The following is a 20,263-nucleotide window of genomic DNA, read 5'->3' as shown; positions in this document are numbered from 1 at the left end:
GTAAATACATGGGTTGAGCAGCACTCACAATGAATCAGCGCACATTCTACCGCTAGGTTCATTCATTCATTCGTGTAATGGTGGGAAGTTGTAATTAATATGGCTTGTCCACGATGGCTCAATTGTAGAGAGCGCTCGTAAGTTCGATTCCAAGTTAATAAGATTTTATGGTGTTATAATAACCATATTAGATTTTTTTTTAAAAATTCCCTTTTACAGTCCTAATTCCATCAGTCTCAACATCTTTAGTTTCCTTGAACAGATAACGCAAGATTAGGGAACGTTCATCTAAGAGTTCTATTTTGTTTATGTTCGTAGGCTATTTATAGTTAGTGATAATTACGAAATTCCTTTCATATCAACATATTTTTGAACAAACAAATCAATACTGGAAAATATACAGACAAGCTGATGATTGGACTGACGGGAAATAAAACCTTGATACCCCATTTGTTAGGCGGATGTTCTAACTTTGTTACCAGCGACATGAGCAGTTTTCCATGTTTATTACCAATTTATGACGTCTCAGTTAGTCAGGCAACTTTTGGGAACTCTCTTGTAGAGCCAAAGGGCGCGGTGGCTCAGGGGTAGAGCGTTCACCTCTGGTGCTTGGGGTCCCGGTTCGATCCCAGCCCCCGCCAAGTGAACTTTGTAGTGGACAAACACCGTGCTCGTGGGTTTTCTCGGGGTTCTCCCGTTTCCTCTCACTTTCTTCATTCCACCATTTCACTCATCTCTCATAATCACCGTCTTCTTTAGCCTAACCGGCATAATCGTGGGACGTAAAACTCAAAGATTTCATTTCATTTTTCTCTTGTAGAGCCCGTTCTTGAAGGAACATCTCATACATTGGTAATAATTCTAATAATTCTCATTTCAGTTCCATTGATGAACCTTACCATATATTCAGCCTTAATTGGCCATTCTTCTTACCGTACATGATCTATCACAGGTCTTGTAAATATACGAAAAACCTTAGGATATATATATATATACATAAGGCCGGATTTAGGGGGGTACAAAGGTGCACGTTAACCCCCCTCAGAGAATCCTGGATCCGGCCCTATATATGTATGTACTTTTTTCAGTTTAACTCCCATGATTCTGCATCGATAGGTGACTGATAATCAGAGCTGAAAAATCCACTTGGCGAGTAAAATCCCATCAATCAAAAACGTGAATTCAAGAACAAAGAGCAGATGTCACTCTCTTTTTATTTGTAAGAGGCATGCCAATAAACAAAAACAAAACAAAAAAAAAGTATTGATATGTTTACTGTGGTGCAAAGTGATTTTTTTTTTTTTTTTTTTGTTTATTTGTATAAACACTCTGACTGCAAAATGGTCTGGCTAGTAAAGTTTTGGCTGGCCAGTACTTGCAAGTAAGATTTTTCAAGCCCTGCTGATAATGAGGTAGATGTCAATTTTGGAATGACGAAGGTGGGAGGAGACGAGAGAGCCCCGAGAAAACTCATGTACATGTTGTCCACTTGGCGGAGGCTGGGATCGAACCAGGGATCCCACGCGCCAGAGATGAGTGCTTTATCACTGAGGCACCGCGGCCTAGGATATATATTTGCATAGCATCCCAAGAACTACAATGAAGATACAATGTGGTATGATAAATGTGAACTTTGAAATTATGTACAAACGTACAAATCATAATAATTAAACATTTTTATTTATTTTTGTAGGTAATCGTTTCCGATGTATGATAGATGACTGCTGGTGGATGGGTGTTATAGAATCGCAGGAACCGTATGATCCAGAATTTCCTGATTCTATGTTTTTGTGCTACAGAGTTCGATGGGATAATGGAGAATACGAAAGAATGAGTCCGTGGGACTTGGAACCTATTAACGAGCACCGTAAGTATCTACATTTGATCTTTTTTAATAGTACTAGAGCGCTTTTCAAATGATAAGTTATGTGGCTGTCTTGTTTTCCCCAATCGCAGTTACTCGATGTTGTCAGTTTATGGCAGGTGATAGGATATAGTGACTTTTCGCACCATTACTGAAGTTTTCAGTACTAGACGCGGTACCTAGAAATATTCTATTACTAGATCAATTGTTGGTTTTAGCAAGTAGGAAAATGAATTATAAGCACATAGTGCAAACAGCATGTTTTTATGTTAACTGGTTGTGATGGTACAGACTTTAAAATGTTTCCATAGAAAACAGTTGTGAAAATCTTAGAGCAGTTGTCTCGCATAACTGCTAGTAGATTTTGATTCAAGCTTTTGTCCGTTTCCCCTCTATATGAAATCGAACAAGTAATCTATCTCAGGCTTGAGCTTTCTTTGCTTGGAGCGTATTTTTAAATAAATAAGTCAGTGTCAAGTTATAATCGAATAAACATGTAAACTATTGGGAAATTCATTCCTTGCAAATATTATTGATAAAATAATATGTAGAAGAGTGATGTAACTCTTTCAAAGATCATTATTTCCAGGAAAACCTCGGAACATTGCTCCTTCCTTTTTCAGTTCTTAAAGCGGCTTGAAAGGGAAGCTTCCAAATTCCAAAGGCGTCTTTTAGTTTTACAGACATTGTACACCCATGCTAGTGAGGGTTGATCTGCATCAGTGATTAGAGAATAATTTCACGGGGCCGCGGTGGCTCAATGGTAGAGCGTTCACCTCTGGTGCTTGGGGTCCCGGGTTCGATCCCAGCTCCCGCCAAGTGGACGTTGTGGTGGACAAACACCGTGTGCGTGGGTTTTCTCGGGGTTCTTCCGTTTCCTCCCACTTTCTTCATTCCACCATTTCATTCATTATTCATCATCACCGTCTCCTTTAGCCTAACCGGCATAGGCGTGGGACGTAAAACATTTCATTTAATTTTTTCAATAATTTCACCTTCTCGAAGGGCAAAACAGTATAAAATGTAATGCAATTGTCGCATAGAGAACATTTTTTTTTTTTAAATTTTTTTTATTTTTTATTTTTGTGAAAAGTATGTGTACGAATTAATTTGTCAGTGCCCATGAAATATATTTTCTATTGGATGTAATGTTTGACTGTGGTATTCGATTACAAATTCTCAACTGCTTGTTAGTGTGGAAAATAAAGCAAGGATGGTTCCTTTTCCGCTCATGAAAATAGAGATGTACGAGTGAAAATCCAGTGAATATAAAATAACTTTTACTAGCAGATGCTTTCTTTCTTTCTTTCTTTAAGGTCTGCCGGACGAAGTTGGCGGTGGAGTTCCTGTATTGCCACGAGAAATTCAAGCAACACTTTACCGTCCACGCTCCGATGAATGGCCCAATGGTTCCAGAGACTTCGAATGCGAAAGAATTTCCGCCGGCATAGAACAAGTGATGGGGTTGGCGATTGCGGAACCTTTCGTCGCGCCAGTTGATCTCAATATGTATCCGTCGTATGCGATGGTTGTCGAATACCCGATTGACCTGTCAACAATTAAGGTAATTTGTGGTCATAAGCAAACATAACACAATCATCCAAAAGTATGAAAACACAAGTACTTTTTCAAACTACATTTAATGGTTGCCATCCAAGTCTTGCTCATTAAGAAATGAGGAATAATTATGAAAAGCCTTGGCAGATAACAGTTCCTTCTTAAACATTATAAGAAAATATTCAAGTAGAATACTGTAGTCACTGACGGATGGAAATTTGTACAGTCCCTACCAAAAATACATACTTTCTGTCAGAACTAAGATATAAGTACATTTGTTTTAGTAACTATTATTTTGTGTAGACTAGGTGAAACTGGATTCAAAGCTGATCCAGCAGCTTAAAGGTTATTGGACAAAAGAACATGTACGAGGTTGTATGTACACTCTTGTTAAAAAAAAAAAAAAAAAAAAAAAAAAAAAATCTGGCGCCCACCTCTCTTTAAAAGAATATATCCTCACAACTGAACGGAGAGCAATTCAGTATTTTGGGTTAAAATAAAGTTCTTTAATAGCTAAAGATGATTCACATTTGTTTAATTTACTTCCACTCATGGGCAACAGCACATGTTTTAAAGAAAAGGGAGTGGATTTTTTTTTTAACAAGACTGTACACCTCGACTATACAACGTCCCCTACAACTGCTTAAAAAAACTGTGTAAAGATTTTATAATTTGAAAAATTGGATATAAAATTGTGAAAATGCCTAACACTAAACTGTTGAACAACACGTGTTTGCGTCATGTACACAAGATTGAGCGGCGTATTTGTGTCAACTCCCACCCTCGCGCATAATATCTTTTTGCACCGCGTTGTTCGAGAGTAACCAGGGTATCTATCGGTCACGAATGTCACGAAATCAGAAAACGGTCATGAAAGTCACGAAATTTAGCTTTTCGGTCACGATTTTTTTTTTATCTGTACAAATGTAAACACAGATTGGAAAATTTTGTCCTCTAAAACGTCAAAATTTACCACCAAAAAATTCTATGGTCGACTTTAGACTTTATCAAATTGCAAGCAAACCACGCTTCTATCGAATGGATGAAAATTCGGCCTAATTCGCACCCAAATTCGCTCTTGAGTGTGTTAATGAAATTTTATTATTTGGTAAAGAAAAGGTCACGAAAAAGTCTGAAATTTCAGTTTGGAATTTTAGTAGACACCCTGGTAACACACAGCTGCGATTGTTAAGTACTGTTTTGCTGGTGTGTACATCATAATTCCAAAAGTTAACATGTTTTGGGAATGATATACCGTGACACTTTTCCACCCAAGTTTTCTCTTTAAAATTCAAAAACTGTACAATGAAAACAGACGCACCATAAGATGAACTATCAAGAACATAATTAAGCGATATAAACACCAAGAAGTTCCAGTTGTTAGTTCACCCACCAAGGGTGTCGGATGTGACGGTGCAGTGTAGTGACTCTACGTCTTTCTCAGAATTTACATCGAATGACGGGGAAAAAAATGTAATGACCACAGCTATATGTATCTGAAAGAACTGTAAATCACCCTGTGGGATAAATTAGATCTCCGAATTCGCGCGCGTATGTGTGTGTGCTGAGAACATTACGTATGTAAATACCATCGTTGGGAAAGACCAGCTGCAGACACCTCTATGAGCATTATCTGTCCGGTAACAAGTAAAAATTCGTCGCTCCGCTGTATGAAGCTTAGATTTATCTGTCCGATTGTAGTACAATTCGTCCCATAACTTTGGTCTTTGTTCGAACGAGAGTCTTGTCCAGAATTCATCTGTTACTGCAAGGCAACTTTCAGCTTTCTGGAAAGGATTTATGGTCGTCGTAGAATACTGCTACAATGCATGATTCGCTATTTGCCAAGTGCCTGAAAACTGTAAAACCAACTCTGAATACAAACAGCAACACATATACTAACACGTTTTCATACAGAAGACCTGCCTTGTCTATACGGAAATGCAATAAATCCAGTCCATTTGTACCAAGATCTCATTCTACGCACAGTTTTCTGCAATGAATGGAGAGAACCACTGGTAGGCACCAAGGCTGTTTCATTTGAAAACAAATCTGTGAAGCTTCCAGATGTAGTCCGTGTGTTTCTTTGGTGTAATCTTATGAAGAGAGGATCTTTTCTTCGCGTCGTGTCGCCTTTTTCTGCGGAAAGCCTGCGAAGAGAAATGACAGAATATTCCCGTTGCTATGCTTCGTAGAAATCTTCTACAATGGACGTTGCTGTGCACGGCTATTATCAAGACACATGGAGATCGATTGAGGCAAATAGATGGTAGACGTGTGCCTGTTTCTAGGGCAGTTTTCGAGTTCAAATGTAGACATATACACTACTCAGTCTTTTGTCATTTATTAATGGATATATTTGTACCTGTATGAGCTTTATGTGAAAATTTTCACTGTATTTTATTTGAAACTTTGGGAATTTGGAGTGAATTGTATAGCTAATCTCTATTCAACAAGTTGCATTTAAGTAACACGTTTAAGATAGAAAAATTTAAAAATTTATTTGCAGTTAATATCAGAAAAATCTGTTCCCTAAACAACCCAATTTCCTGTTAGCAGAGCAGTCATCCTCTAATTGATGATTATAATTTCTGTACTTTCGATGCTTTATTCCTGAAACTAAATTGCCATCTTGTGTTGTTTGATATCCATCCGGAAAAGTTTTAAAATGTTCAAAATATAACCTGTTATGTAGTATATATGCTCGTGTTGTTTTTCGAGAGCCATACCAGTGAATTATGTATATTTTATTTGTACCAAGTGAATTTCTCATTCCAATTATTTTTGCAGGCAAGGTTAGACAACAGGTTTTATCGTCGTGTCGCTTCTGTGCAGTTCGATGTAAGATACATAGCCACAAATGCAGAGAAATTTAATGAGCCTGGAAGCCAAATTGTGAAGCAAGCCAGGATTGTCTGTGATCTTTGCCTCAGAATCATAAAGTAAGTTTATTTTTAAGTCAAGTTAGAGAAGTGCCCTACTTAATTGTACAGTAAAACCTGTTAGGCTGGTCATGTGGGTAATTTGCCGTATATCTGTAAAAATTTGTGTGTAGTCACATACTGTTACTACTATTAAAGTTGGTAATTTTCTGGGGAACCGGGGATGAACAATTCTCTAAAATTACAGGGGGATATCGCCGTATGAGTGATACATTATACTTACAAGCAGCAATTTAGCTAATTATTAAAAAAAAAAAAAATAAATAAATAAATAAAAATAAAAAAAAAAAAATACACGAGCCTTTGTAACCTGGGATACAAATCAAATCGTATGATTGTTAACAGTAGTTCTATAGTTGTTTGGTCTTTCGATAGATGCGAACTCAAATGCGGTCAAATGAGGTCGACTGAACTGAAAGTGCAAGTCAGTTCTCCGACTTACTCGTCGTTGCACTGACTCTTAGCGCTATGTAGTCCATCACCAATCATCACACATTTTTACATCTGGTAGGAGATAGACTGGCTAGATTTAATAGTTAGCGCACTCGCAGGGTAAATGGAGAGCCAAGTTTCATTCGCGATACCGTAGCCCCGCGTAGCATAGTCGCTAACGCTCTAGCCTTTGGTGCAAGTGGTACCGAGTTTGATTCTCGGTGGGAATACTCGGTCAGAAGAGTGTAAAAGCCTTTCCAGGTTAGCAATGCTGAGTGAAGTTTTTCCTAGATTTTCGTCATTCGTACCAGTCAAATGCTGGGATGGCACCTTATATAACGGTTCCAGGCCGCTTCGTTTCTTTCCCACTTCACTGAGTAGCGTACTCGCCGACGGACACGATACCCCATACGTGACAGGCTTAAAAGGGTATATAGATGCCAAGTGCTCAATTTTTTTTTTTTTTAACGTAATGGTATACCGAAGACCAGGAATTCGAGATTGAAGTGGGGCCATGGTGGCGCATTGGTAGAGTGCTTATTTCTGGTGTGGGAGGTTCCTGGTTCGATTTCTGACCATTACTTTCTAGTGTACGACGACGTGTCTGTGGGTTTTCTAGTAATAATCGGGTGTTCTTATCCACCAATGAGTGGCGGATCTACAAGGTAAAAACTGGGGGGACAGAACCCAAACTATGATATATATACCGGGTGAGGCATTTAAAACTGTTTTTGGAAATATCTGGAAAATCACAAATCGGAGTTTAAAAAAGTTGTAATAAAAGTTGTTCGTATCAAAGGGGGACATCCAATGATACCACACTCGACCCCCTACCCCCACCCCCGGGGGCGGGAGAGGGGTCAACTTTGAAATCTTAAATAGAAACCACCATTTTTTATTGCATATTCTGATTCTCCGTGAAAAAATAAGTAACTTTTGTTTCGAACATTTTTTGTTGCGTGATAGATGGCGCTGTAATCGACAAAAATCAAAATGGCTTACAAACGAAAAATGAGGCATTTAAAACTGTTTTTCAAAATATCAGGAAAAATTCAAATCGGATTTTAAAAAAGTTGTAAGAAAAGTTGTTCGTCTCGAAGGGGGACATCCAGTTATACCACACTTGACCCCCTACCCCCACCCCCACCCCCCGGGGGCGGGAGGGGGTTCAACTTTGAAATATTTAATAGGAACCACCATTTTTATTGGATATTCTGATTCTCCGTGAAAAAATACGTAACTTTTGTTTTGAACTTTTTTTTTCGTTGCGTGATAGATGGCGCTGTAATCGACTAAAATCAAAATGGCTTACAAACGAAAAATGAGGCATTTAAAACTGTTTTTCAGAATATGTGGAAAACCAGAAATTGGATTTTGAAAAAGTTGTAATAAAAGTTGTTCGTCTCGAAGGGAGGACATGCAACGATACCACACTCGACCCCCTATCCCAATCCCTGGGGGCGGGAGGGGGTCAACTTTGAAATGTTAAATAATAACTACGTTTTTTATTCTCATTCTCCACGTAAAAAAACAACTTTTGTTTTAAAAAAATTCTTTTCCTTGCGTGATAGATAGCGCAGTGATCTTCAATACATCAGAATGGGTAAAGACTGTTAGGGATGGGTCAAGTCGAACTATGAGTTCTGAGCCGATTCATTGTTTATGAAGTCGAGTTCCGAGTCGAATGGGGTTTGATAAGTAGCTCACTCATTCAGCTCGTTTTAACTCGTTTTGAAATGACGGCCATATGAGACTGCAAAGTGAAAGTCATGTAAGATGTAAGCAGTAATGTGGAATACTTTTAGTGCTGCTCACGAGAGGGGACACTGGTCGCTTCTAGTCTCGTCTCGATAACAAGACGACAAGCGATTTTTATAACGACCTTAGTTCGCCTCGGCTCAACTGAGCCGATGTCTCGAGCCAGCTCGCTTGAGGTGAGCCATCCGCTCGGTTGGGATGAGCCATTTCCTCTGTTTTGTTGAATTGAGTCTAGAACTCGAGCAGGGTCGGTTGGGTGAACTGTTAGCTCGGCTTATTGTTCGGTTCGGCTCGTTAGTGAATGAGATGTGAGCCGAGCTGTTTGAGCGGTTGATAGGCCTAAGCCCGGTCCGAGCAGTTTTGAACTTGTTTAGCCGGCGCCTTATAATTTTTAAGTTTAAGCCGGAATACTTCCTCCTTTGGATCTCAAACTCCGATGTCCTTGCTTCCTAAGCTTCACGACTACTGAGGTCGGAAGACAACTAGTTTCTAGTATTGAGACACAAACCGCCTATCTTTCATATTTATATACGGTGTTGTAATAATAATAATAATAATAATAATAATAATAATAATAATAATAATAATAATAATAATAATTATTATTATTATTATTATTATTATTTTTATTATTATTATTATTATTATTATTATTATTATTATTATTATTATTATTATTATTATTATTATTATTATTATATGCAATAGTATCATTGATAATAATTATATTGTCTATCTAGGGTACTTGAAGAGAGTACTTGAAACTACACACAGCATTCGGCTCGTTTTCTGTCGACGCGACTCGAAACTCGAATTAGAGTCGAATTGGAGGGAATTTTTCTAGTCGAGCTCAAATATGTTTGTTTTGACTAGAGCTCAAAGAAATCTATTTCTAGTCGAGTTGAGTTTCACAGAAAACGCTCTCGAACTTGCTCATGCCCATCCCTAAACGCCGTTGACAAGTGATAAGAAAATGTTCGAAATGGTGACTATTTTCTGTGATGCATTCTTTAACATTCAAATTACAATCTATGAAGTAAAGACTGCGATCGTGCGTCGCAATCCATGGTCAGACTCTCGCTGTACATGTAACACTTGCAATGTGTGTTGCAGAAAACGGGTACCATTTCGAACATTTGTTTCAGTAAACAATGGAGATGTGTGAGTAACAAGGAGACTCTACTAAAACAAGCACCACGATGGTGAGAGGCAAGAGGACTCGCCTTGAAACAAGCACCTCGATGGTCAGGGTCCAGGACATTTGGGGGCGAGACGTCTAAGTGCGGCCGCTTGGGCGCGAAATGTTTGGACACAAAACCTTTTATATAAATAGGTTTCCTACCTACATATACTGTATTTCATAACTAGAATGCGGATGTTTAAGAACTAAAGTATGAAAATAGGCACTGGAAATTTCAAAAAACTTCCACAACAATTTTGCAAAAACTAAAAATAACATCTTGAACACAGCAAAGTTCCTGCACGTCATGCACAACGTATCTGTACCAATAAAAATAAATAAATAAATAAATGCAGCAGATTCTCGACTATGCGGCCCGTATTCAGGGGGTCTAGGGGGCTGGTTCCCCCGTAAATTTTTCCTGTCCCACTAAAATTTTCACGGTAGGCTTGCAAATGAACTATAATATGGTTGGATCGGGTCCCTCCTAACTTCAGCCGGGTCCCCCTACATTTTTGGGCTGGCTACCGGCCTGCTCCGTACTATGATGCGATTTAGTTTTGGAAGAAATAAATTAAGATATATGTAATAAGGACATGTAATTTGTGTAAAAAAAAGTTTTTTTCTTAACGTTTAGTTATTTTTAAAATGTGACTTAAAATGTATACAACACTGCACATATTTTCATTTTTTCATTTTCTTTTTCCATAATAAATTATTAAAACGAATGTTACAAAACATAGAAACATAGGAAATGTTTATTAAGTAATGAATAAGAGCTGTTTTTGGAATAAAAATTAAGTTTTTAATGCTATAGGTAGGTGTTTCAGGAAGTGAGTATTGAATGCTTTTTTGATATTCGATCTGCCCATTAGGCCGGATAGTTGAGACTATTATATTAACAGAAAGTTATTTCAGATTTCATAAAAATAGGCACTAGCTATTCATTGAAATAGGAGGAGTGGTCCAAATAAAATTTACTGTAGGCAGCCTGTGACACCCCAAACTAAACTTCTGTCCTTTATAATATATCTAACATAAAGGAACGATATTGATCGAGTTGGCAGTTTATTGATGCACTTCGAAGGACAGAAAAAAAGCAGAACTTAGTGTACGAGGCAATGCTTCGAGAAGAAACCCTCCCATGGAAAGAAGAAAATATACTCGGGCAGATGAAAAATTCGTACTGTTGAACAGAAATTTTGAAACTGTTGATATTGTAGAATACCGTAAGACACTTTGCACATCAGGGGTTACTTTGCACAAAATATGAAGAATTTCACAGTTCTCTGTCGGCAAAAAAATGAACAGAAAACAGAAAGTTTCAACTGGTACCGTAAGATAGAACATCTAACTGTATTTTGGCTATAATGTTGGCGGCTAACATCAGTTCCAATTACCGAGAGGGTTTATTGTTGTAGAGGTATGGAAAGCAGTCACTGTAAAGGCCGCCAAAATTTGAAAGATATCACGTACAAGATTTTCCGTCAAAGTTAAATCAGTTTCGTAGAATACTACCGTGTATAATGGAACTTTGATGCAATAGCTGAAATTGAAATGTGAAACGTTTTAAAGTCATTAAAAAAAAAGTAAAACTGGGAGAAGGGAGTTTCAGTCTGTACTCGGGGTTACTTTGCACCGGTCCAAAATACCGCTTAGATAGGAAATTATTACTACTGGGACCTTCTGCATTCTAGATTTAGATAAATTTCCTATTTAGGAAGATGCTGGAATGAATTTCTTGTTGGAAAATAAATTATGAACAATGGCGGATCCAGAAAAGTAGTTTGAGAGAGGCTTTACTCACAAATACTTCGTTTTTTTTAAATGACTAAGATTTCAGCTTATACGCATAGAAATGACTAACATTAGATTTTTAAAATAGGAAATCGTGCAATTTGGGTGGGTTTCAACCTGAAAGTCCCAAATCCCGTAAATCTCCCACTAATTTTCTTTAAAATGGCTTAAATCTTATGCAAAGTAACCCTGTCTTACGGTACTTGCTGGGTTTGGCCCATAATTCCGTCATGCAATGATAATGTCATGGTAAATGTAACATAAGATTTTTTTCCTTCTGCATTAGGCATATACAACAATTTACTAGAACAAAACTAGGCCTAAGCATTTAATGCAACTGAGACTGTTTACCATAGGGCATACTGTAATAACGTAACGAAAATTTAGTTTTTGAAGATTTGTTTTTTTAGAAAATTGATGTCAAATTTCATCTTGCTTAATTTCTTAAGTTGTGCAGTTATTTTTTATGACAGAGTATTTGTGATATTAGTGTCTATTTTCAAGGCTTTTAGTGCGAAAACATTCGGGTTCTCGTTATGAAATACATTATAATTATAACCCATTTAAGTAGATTAACCTATTTAGATACACGGCTTTGAGCGAAAACATCTTGCGCCGAAACGGCCTTACGCCCAAACGTCCTGCTCCGGATGGTGAGAGGCAAGGGAACTCACATTAAAAAAGCATCCCGAAGGGAACAAATTATTACTACATCCACGTCGTTGTTCCTGAGAAACGCTAAAACTAGATTTTAATACATTGATAAAAACAAACCTTAAGTGTTTCCAAATTCTCTCTCTTTAAGTGACATCTGTGACAGAAATTACACTAACAATGTGGACATAGTAATATATTAAGTTCTGGAGGATCAAACGTTTTTGCTATAAAACACCGGTTTATCATTACAGATTTTAGAATAACTGCCTTTCTAATATGAGATTGTAGAGGGAGAATCAACTATGGTGTAATTTGGTAGTATTTCCGAAAATATCACAAGTATTAACTTTTCTAATCTGATGTCTATTTTGTAAATAACTTTAATTTTGCCGAGTGTTTGTAACCCATCTTTATTTTGTGCATTACAGCGCCATCTATCACGCAACGAAAAAATGTTCGAAACAAAAGTTACGTACTTTTTCACGGAGAATCAGAATATGCAATAAAAAAATGGTGGTTCCTATTTAAGATTTCAAAGTTGACCCCCTCTCGCCCCCAGGGGGTGGGGGTAGGGGGTCGAGTGTGGTATCATTGGATGTCCCCCTTCGAGACGAACAACTTTTATTACAACTTTTTAAAAATCCGATTTGTAGTTTTCCTGATATTCTGAAAAACAGTTTTAAATGCATCATTTTTCGTGTTTGTAAGCCATTTTGATTTTTGCCGATTACAGCGCCATCTATCACGCAACGAAAAAATGTTCGAAACAAAAGTTACGTACTTTTTCACGGAGAATCAGAATATGCAATAAAAAAATGGTGGTTCCTATTTAAGATTTCAAAGTTGACCCCCTCTCGCCCCCAGGGGGTGGGGGTAGGGGGTCGAGTGTGGTATCATTGGATGTCCCCTTCGAGACGAACAACTTTTATTACAACTTTTTTAAAATCCGATTTGTAGTTTTCCTGATATTCTGAAAAATAGTTTTAAATGCATCATTTTTCGTGTTTGTAAGCCATTTTGATTTTTTCGATTACAGCGCCATCTATCACGCAACGAAAAAAATGTTCGAAACAAAAGTTACGTACTTTTTCACGGAGAATCAGAATATGCAATAAAAAATGGTGGTTCCTATTTAAGATTTCAAAGTTTACCACCCTCCCGCCCCCGGGGGGTGGGGGTAGGGGGTCGAGTGTGGTATCATTGGATGTCCCCCTTCAAGACGAACAACTTTTATTACAACTTTTTTAAACTCCGATTTTTGGTTTTCTAGATATTTCCAAAAACAGTTTTAAATGCCTCACCCGGTATATAATGAGTTTATAGTAAACTTTCAAAAATTTATAAATAATACCTTCAATTGTTTTTGTCACTCAAAAAACTGGGGGGCCTAGGCCTCTTCGACCCCGGGCTAGATCCTTCACTGCCACCAATTCTTTTGTAATCATTCATCTTTAGCTTAGTGGCTGAACATAAGATGTTAAATTGAAGATTCGTTTCGTGTTCAGAAAATATTGTGGAAGGTTGTAATATTCACACCTGATATCCTCATAAAGAAGGATTGGTAGATATTATTACATCGTAAGTTTCGGTTTCTTTTCTGCTAACATTTTTGGTAATTCGGAAGTTAGTTAAAAATAATAGGAAGTTCAGTATTAGCAATTGATGAATACGGAAAAGAACAATGGGATGTTGAAAACTGAGGATGTTAAAGGAAAACTAAAAATAGTGTATTAATTTTGACTTATTTTTGAGGATTAACAGGCATACTGGTTTTTGTTTTGTTTTGTAAATCCTGTGTGTGTGTGTGTGTGTCACAAAAATAGTGAAAAATTTCATTGCTAACTACCTAGGTAGTTAGATCTATTCTCAAATGTGTGCATCTGTGAATATTTAAGTAAAACAGGTTCACATTTAAAAATCCAACCACCCCTGAAGTTAAGGAGTGCCAGATTTTCGAAAATGTCGGATCTTGGATCGTTATATATATATACTAGCAGCGTTCACCCCGCTTCGCTGCGGTCACCCCGGAACGCAATAAACTTTGTTACTTAGATAATTTTTACTTTTTCGCTTTCAAGTGATATGATAAAAACCATAGAAGATTGCAGTAAATCTTAACATTATATCGCCTGTCATTTATGTTAACCCGCCCCGCTTCGCTGCGGTCATCCCGGTGCTGGCATATTGTAAAAGTGTCTGTAAAAATAAGCAAATCAATTAAAAAATTTTAAACAGAAGATTCAAGCTATTTTCCGCTGTATATCGCCTGTCATTTATGTTAACCCACCGAGTGACACGGTCATGTGGGTTGCATATAAATACGTTTATTTTTACCTATGATGAACTAATAACAAAGGATTTGTACGTTATGGACACCTGAATGGTCAATTATCTCAAGACACTGGTAATTAAAAATTAAAGTGATATGATAAAAACCATCTAGGGTCCAAATCCTAATAACCCCCCAAAAATGAAAGAAATTGGTTCAGCCGTATTAGCGTGATGAGCGGACAAAAAATTGTACGTTCTCTTTTATATATATATATATATATATATATATATATATATATATATATATATATATATAAGGTGTTACAAAAATGTGGTACAATATTTTGGCAACAGATTCCTCACATAAAAATAAAAAAAAAAGTCCATATGGACCTGTGCTCAAAAGTGGATAGTTTCGGAGTTATAGGGTGCCGAAAACTTGAAACAAGTGAACTTCAGAAGTCCATAGCTCTACTACTATAGATCCTGTTTTAGTCGGGTCATTCGGCACCTTATGACTACGAAACTATGCACTTCCGACCACAGGTCCATATGAACTTATTTTACTTACTTATTTTGATGTGAGGAATTATTACCAAAATATTGTGACAGATTTTTGAAACACCCTGTATATTTAACAAAACGCCTATTTATACAATTCTTTAAAGAAAGTATATTAAACACTAAATGAAACGCAAATGAAATTTTAATGTTTGTTGTATGCTACCTTTTTTCTTTGCTGAATCCATAATGGGGCTATATAGCATTAAATAAATGACGAAATGAGAAGGAATTAAGAGAAATGCCTCTTAACAAGTGCAAGCGAGACTCAACAACTGACTATCGACTACAGAGCTATCAAAACATAAACGGCACCCCTAGAAAATAGTGGCATGTCAACGTGGTAAATTTGAAACTGTGCTCCGAAATTCATGCCTGATATCTGAAGAAACCGGATTATAGATGATGAGATTTTTGAATGTCAACCTGTAATGCCGTCCATTGCAAAGAAAAACTTTGCATGTTGCAAAAATTTCCACTTGACATCTTGCTCTTGTATTTCTAATGTAAGTTGTTTTTTTTTTTTTTTTTTTTTTTTTTTTCTTCTTTCTTGCAGGGATAAACACTGTCCGGATGCCACAGCTGTGTATCATCAACTGGTGGAGAACTACAGATCATCGGAAAGTGATAATGAGCAAGACTCAAGCAGAAACTCGACTCGAGTGCGGAAGAACGAGCAACTTAACAAAAAACCACCAGTGGACTCTTCGTGTTGGAAAAGACAGTGCCGGGAGTTACTTGAAATGTTGTGGCAGTGCGAAGACTCTGAACCGTTCAGAGAACCGGTTGATCGTTTAGAACATCCGGACTATTATCAAATTATTGACACTCCAATGGATTTAAGGACTATTAAGGAAGATTTATTAGGCGATAATTATGCGACTCCATTGGAATTTTGCAAAGATATGAGGTTGATCTTTCAAAATTCTAAGAATTATAACACCAACAAACGATCAAGGGTAAGTACCTTATGTATGTGTGACATGTATTCTGAATTTTTTAAAGATTTTAAACGTGTCGATTTCCAGATTATTGCTTCTCTCGGCGTCGATTCTCTTTATGAAATCATAATTTTGTTTTGCAGACATATGAATCACAATGCCAGGACATGCTCAGCAAATAAATATACGTCCTTAATGTCCTCCTTCAAAATAGTGTATCTTAACCATCTCGGAACCATTGGACATAATGCAACGTCATGATATATTAAAAGATCGGTTTGTTTCGTTTAGAAATGTACGTATCTATACGAGATGGAATGAAGGTCGTTCATTATTTTTACTGTACTCTTATGACTCCACTACATAACTCGTACTTGGTCCAGAACTTCAATGCGTGATAGCTGTATGTGTATTATTTTTTGAAGATGAATTGGTTTAATCTAATCCAACAGTGTACAGAAAAGATTTTGAAAATAATAAGATTTGTTACTTAGTTTTCTGTATGAAGTCAGTTAAATTCGACACTCAGGAATGCACCCGGTTCGATTTTAAAACATAAGGAATAAAAACTTAAATTTTGAGTGTTTTTTGTGAAAAGGATATTAAATAAGGCCAAACAAAAATATGCACTTCTTGAGATGCCTAATACTCGGATTGAATTGGGGAGGAATTGCGAAATTGTTGCAATGTAAACAGAAAATCTTAGTGAACTAGCCCTTTCTTGGACAAGTAGAATCGCATGTCTCGGATCCCATTTTAAATGGTAAGTCCAGTTTCATGTAGTCTCGGTGCCGAAAAGAAATGTCTAATTCGAATCTATCAAACTTTCGTGAAGTAAAGATTGATATAAGAGTGGGTGCTTTGGTGCATACTTTACCGGCCATGACCCTCACATACAAGGTTTATCCGGGAAGTAGTAGAACTGAATTTTTTCCGTCGAAATGTGGTGAAAGAGGGGTTGGGTGGTGGTGGATCTCAACTACAAACGCACCAGTCGTCTCCAAGCCTTCATGGGGTGTAGACCGAGTTTAGGTGAACCCCTTTCATGGTGCTTTGTCATCTCGACAATGAATCGTTTGTTAGAGCAGCGTTACGCGGTGAAGTTTTGCCTCAAACTACGAGTGAGACCCATGCCATGATCAAGACTGGTTATGGGAGTGATCCATGGGTCGATCAAGTGTTTTTGAGTGGCACTAATTGTTTTAGGAGGGAAAAGAGCAAGTTGAAGATGAGCAACGGTCAGGACGCTGTTCAACGGCAAAGTGATGAAAACTTAGTGAAGTGCGAAATCGTTTGAAAGACTCCGAAAACGAATCGCTGGATCATGGAAGCTGACCAAACATGGCATCATACAACTTCCCTGGCCACCCTACAGCCCAGATGTCGCTCTTCCGGTCTTCTTCCTCCTCCAAGTGAAAAGGGATCATGAAAGGACGGCACCATGGCTCGGTCCAGGCCATTCAAGAGACCCTAACGAGGGAGCTGAAGAGCATTCCAGTTTGTGCGTTTTAGGGAGCCTTCAGTGATTGGCAGAATCGCTGGAAACCCTGTGTTGATTCAGAAGGGGCATATTTTGAATACTATTAAGTCGATGTGTCAAAATTATGAATAAATTATAAAGCATAAAATCAACCCTACACTTTCCGGACAAATTCTGTAGTTCTTCACTGAAAATACTTGAAACTGAATTCGTCGGATCACGATTTTGCATCGCTATATCCTAGCTGCCAAATAAGATATAAACCGAATCAATTTTGTATTGTCACAAATTGCGCCGAAGAATAATAATAATAATAATAATAATAATAATAATTATTATTATTATTATTATTATTATTATTATTATTATTATTATTATTATTGATAAATAGTTCTAGTCATCATTCCATACATTCTGATGTAGTTGAGTCTGATGGTTCAGGTTACGTTCTATTATAGAGGAAAGATTCATAAATTAAATGAGGGGTAAGATTTAACAAAAGGCCACCTGTAAACCAACCGACAGGTTTCCTTTATTTATTTTAAGTTTTATAAAAGTCTCACTATTATGCACCCAGGTTAAGGAAGATGGTGGTTATGATAATGAAATGGTGAATGGGACGAAACAGGAGAACCCCGAGAAACCCACGCACTTAGTGTTTGATTCCTTGACATTATTTTAGCAGTTTTCAGACTTTGAACAACTGTAGGAACTCTGCTGTAAATATTTTTTCTGCAGAGTTTTCTGTTGTTTCATTATGCAACTTTCTTGAATTTTCTTTTAACTTCTATTCATTTTAAGACACCTTCTTTAGTTCAATCAAAGGTCATAGCGTTTCGTAAAATATCAATACTAACCAAGTTGAATGTTTGGAGTGAGCAATACAACAATTTCGTATGAAATCAATGTTAAGTTGGAGAATTCCCCATGCAACTTTTGTATAGAAGTTAGTAGAACTCAAAAGTCAATTTGGCGTGGAAACCCGGGTTCAATTCCCGGCGGGAGCTCGTGTGGTTCGGATTCCACGTTAATCAGTAGGTCCCGTCTCATATAGCTTCGCTGCTGAAAAGGACGTTAAACTCAAACTCAACTCAACTCAAAAGTCAATTGTTAAAAAAATCCGTTGACTTTTAAAGTTATTTTGTATAATTAACACCATAAGATTTAAAGACCTCGGTGCAAGAAGGGGACAGCTCCAATGGTATATGGTGTTACTCCTATAATAGCACTTCTCTCAGCAAAACGTTTGCAGGTTAAAATGAAATAAGTTGAGTTTTAACTTCTTTTTTTTTTTTTTTTCTAATCCTGAACCAAATACACAATTGGAGCTGTCCCTTTCTTGCACCGAGGTCTTCATTTACGGAAAACAAAAAGCGGCCAAATTTAATGCCTTAAAATTGAATAAACCATGAGTATATAAATTTACTAAGAATTCAAAACCCTTCCGTTACGCAGAGGAGGGGGAAGCCTGATTGATGTAATCTAGGAGTTAATCTGATCTTGTCATATATAGACAAATACTGTTACTTATTTGATAGCCATGTCTGAATAAAGTACTCTTTCCATTTTGCAATTAGTGTATGGAATCAAAGATTACATTTAGTTACTGTTTATTTATTTATTTATTTTTATTTTCAAAAGTGAAACATATGTATTCTAAAGGTTGAGGGGCATGAATCATGATAAATCGAAAGGCTTTTTCAGTGTAAGTCTCTGTATGAATGTAATGACCGTTGTTTGTATCTGCTTATGTGGAATGTGTCCTTGTAGATATTGAGGCTTTTCTCTACACCGCTTTTTTTTTTTTTTTTTTTTTTTTTTTTTTTCCAAGTAATGTAAAGACAATTATAAATATTCGAAATTTAGAAAGTCAGTCATTTAGTTTGTATAAATATGATAGTAAATATACTAATAAACATTTCAGATTCGAAGAGTGAAAATGTGCGATAGAATTCGAACTCAGGTCGCCGACTTAACTTGCCGGTGCGTTGCCCACACCGCTTCCGGATCAATTACACATTTTCACTCTTGAGATCGGAACTCAGCTATTTACATAACATAAACTGTACCACAACTCATATTATTTGCACAACCCAATGCATATATTAATAAAGATTTATGACAATTGAATTAAATATTATATATGAAATAGAAAAAAAAAAAAAAAAACGATTTTTTATGACACCGTATCCTCGATACACAACACGGCAACCAGAAAACGAGACTAGGTTTGTAAAATGTAATGAAATAAGTGGATTCAACTTACTTCGGTTTCTTCAGAGCAGGAAGTTCCTTTGTCCACACATACTTTTACCCGACCCAGTAAGTCATGGAAGGACTCCTGGAGTTTCTCGTTACTGCTTTCTGGATGGTAAACATACAATAATAATAATAATAATAATATAAAAACTTAAGTGTGCTTTTAATTTGGGGGAAAGAACGTAATCACGAAGGAACATGTGCGGCGAGTATTCAAGATGCAGTAACACATATTCGTTGGTTCACTTTATAAAACTCATTTTACTCTTCAGTGTCAGCTCCTCAGGTAAGGAATTGGGCGCAAAGTCTGTGCACAGCTTCCGTTTTGTAAAACTTCTCCGTTATTATTTTATAAACAGTCTTTATTCACCCTCGCGAGGTCTGATAGTACCCAGAGACTTACATTTCGGTAACTCAAGTTGATATACGAACTTCCTCAATAATTCCAGTTGTTTTGACAGACCTTTTTGGGCCTGGGTGCTCTTCATCTTCAACAGACTATCCTCCAGCATTAAAGCTCTTTGTGTTGTTTAAAAACATGGCATCGAGAATGGAAATTATCCT

The 20,263-nt window shown here is 37.0% G+C and overlaps 1 protein-coding gene across 4 annotated transcripts in view; it reads left to right on the top strand.

The window, feature by feature from the left end:
• BRWD3 (bromodomain and WD repeat-containing protein) overlaps window positions 1-20,263 on the top strand; it is a 113,386-nt gene that overhangs the window by 58,642 nt on the left and 34,481 nt on the right. For all 4 annotated transcript variants that reach the window (XM_081731956.1, XM_081731938.1, XM_081731929.1 and 1 more), the window contains 4 exons: window positions 1,694-1,867; window positions 3,181-3,428; window positions 6,212-6,363; window positions 15,576-15,978. In XM_081731956.1, coding sequence (XP_081588082.1) covers window positions 1,694-1,867; window positions 3,181-3,428; window positions 6,212-6,363; window positions 15,576-15,978 — 977 coding nt within the window. The remainder of the gene's footprint in view (window positions 1-1,693; window positions 1,868-3,180; window positions 3,429-6,211; window positions 6,364-15,575; window positions 15,979-20,263) is intronic.

Source organism: Thermobia domestica, chromosome 1 (genome assembly GCF_964235325.1).
Source record: "Thermobia domestica chromosome 1, izTheDome1.hap1.1, whole genome shotgun sequence".
Taxonomy (NCBI): domain Eukaryota; kingdom Metazoa; phylum Arthropoda; class Insecta; order Zygentoma; family Lepismatidae; genus Thermobia; species Thermobia domestica.
Note: the sequence above shows the minus strand (reverse complement) of the source record. Positions and strands in the feature narration are given on the sequence as shown.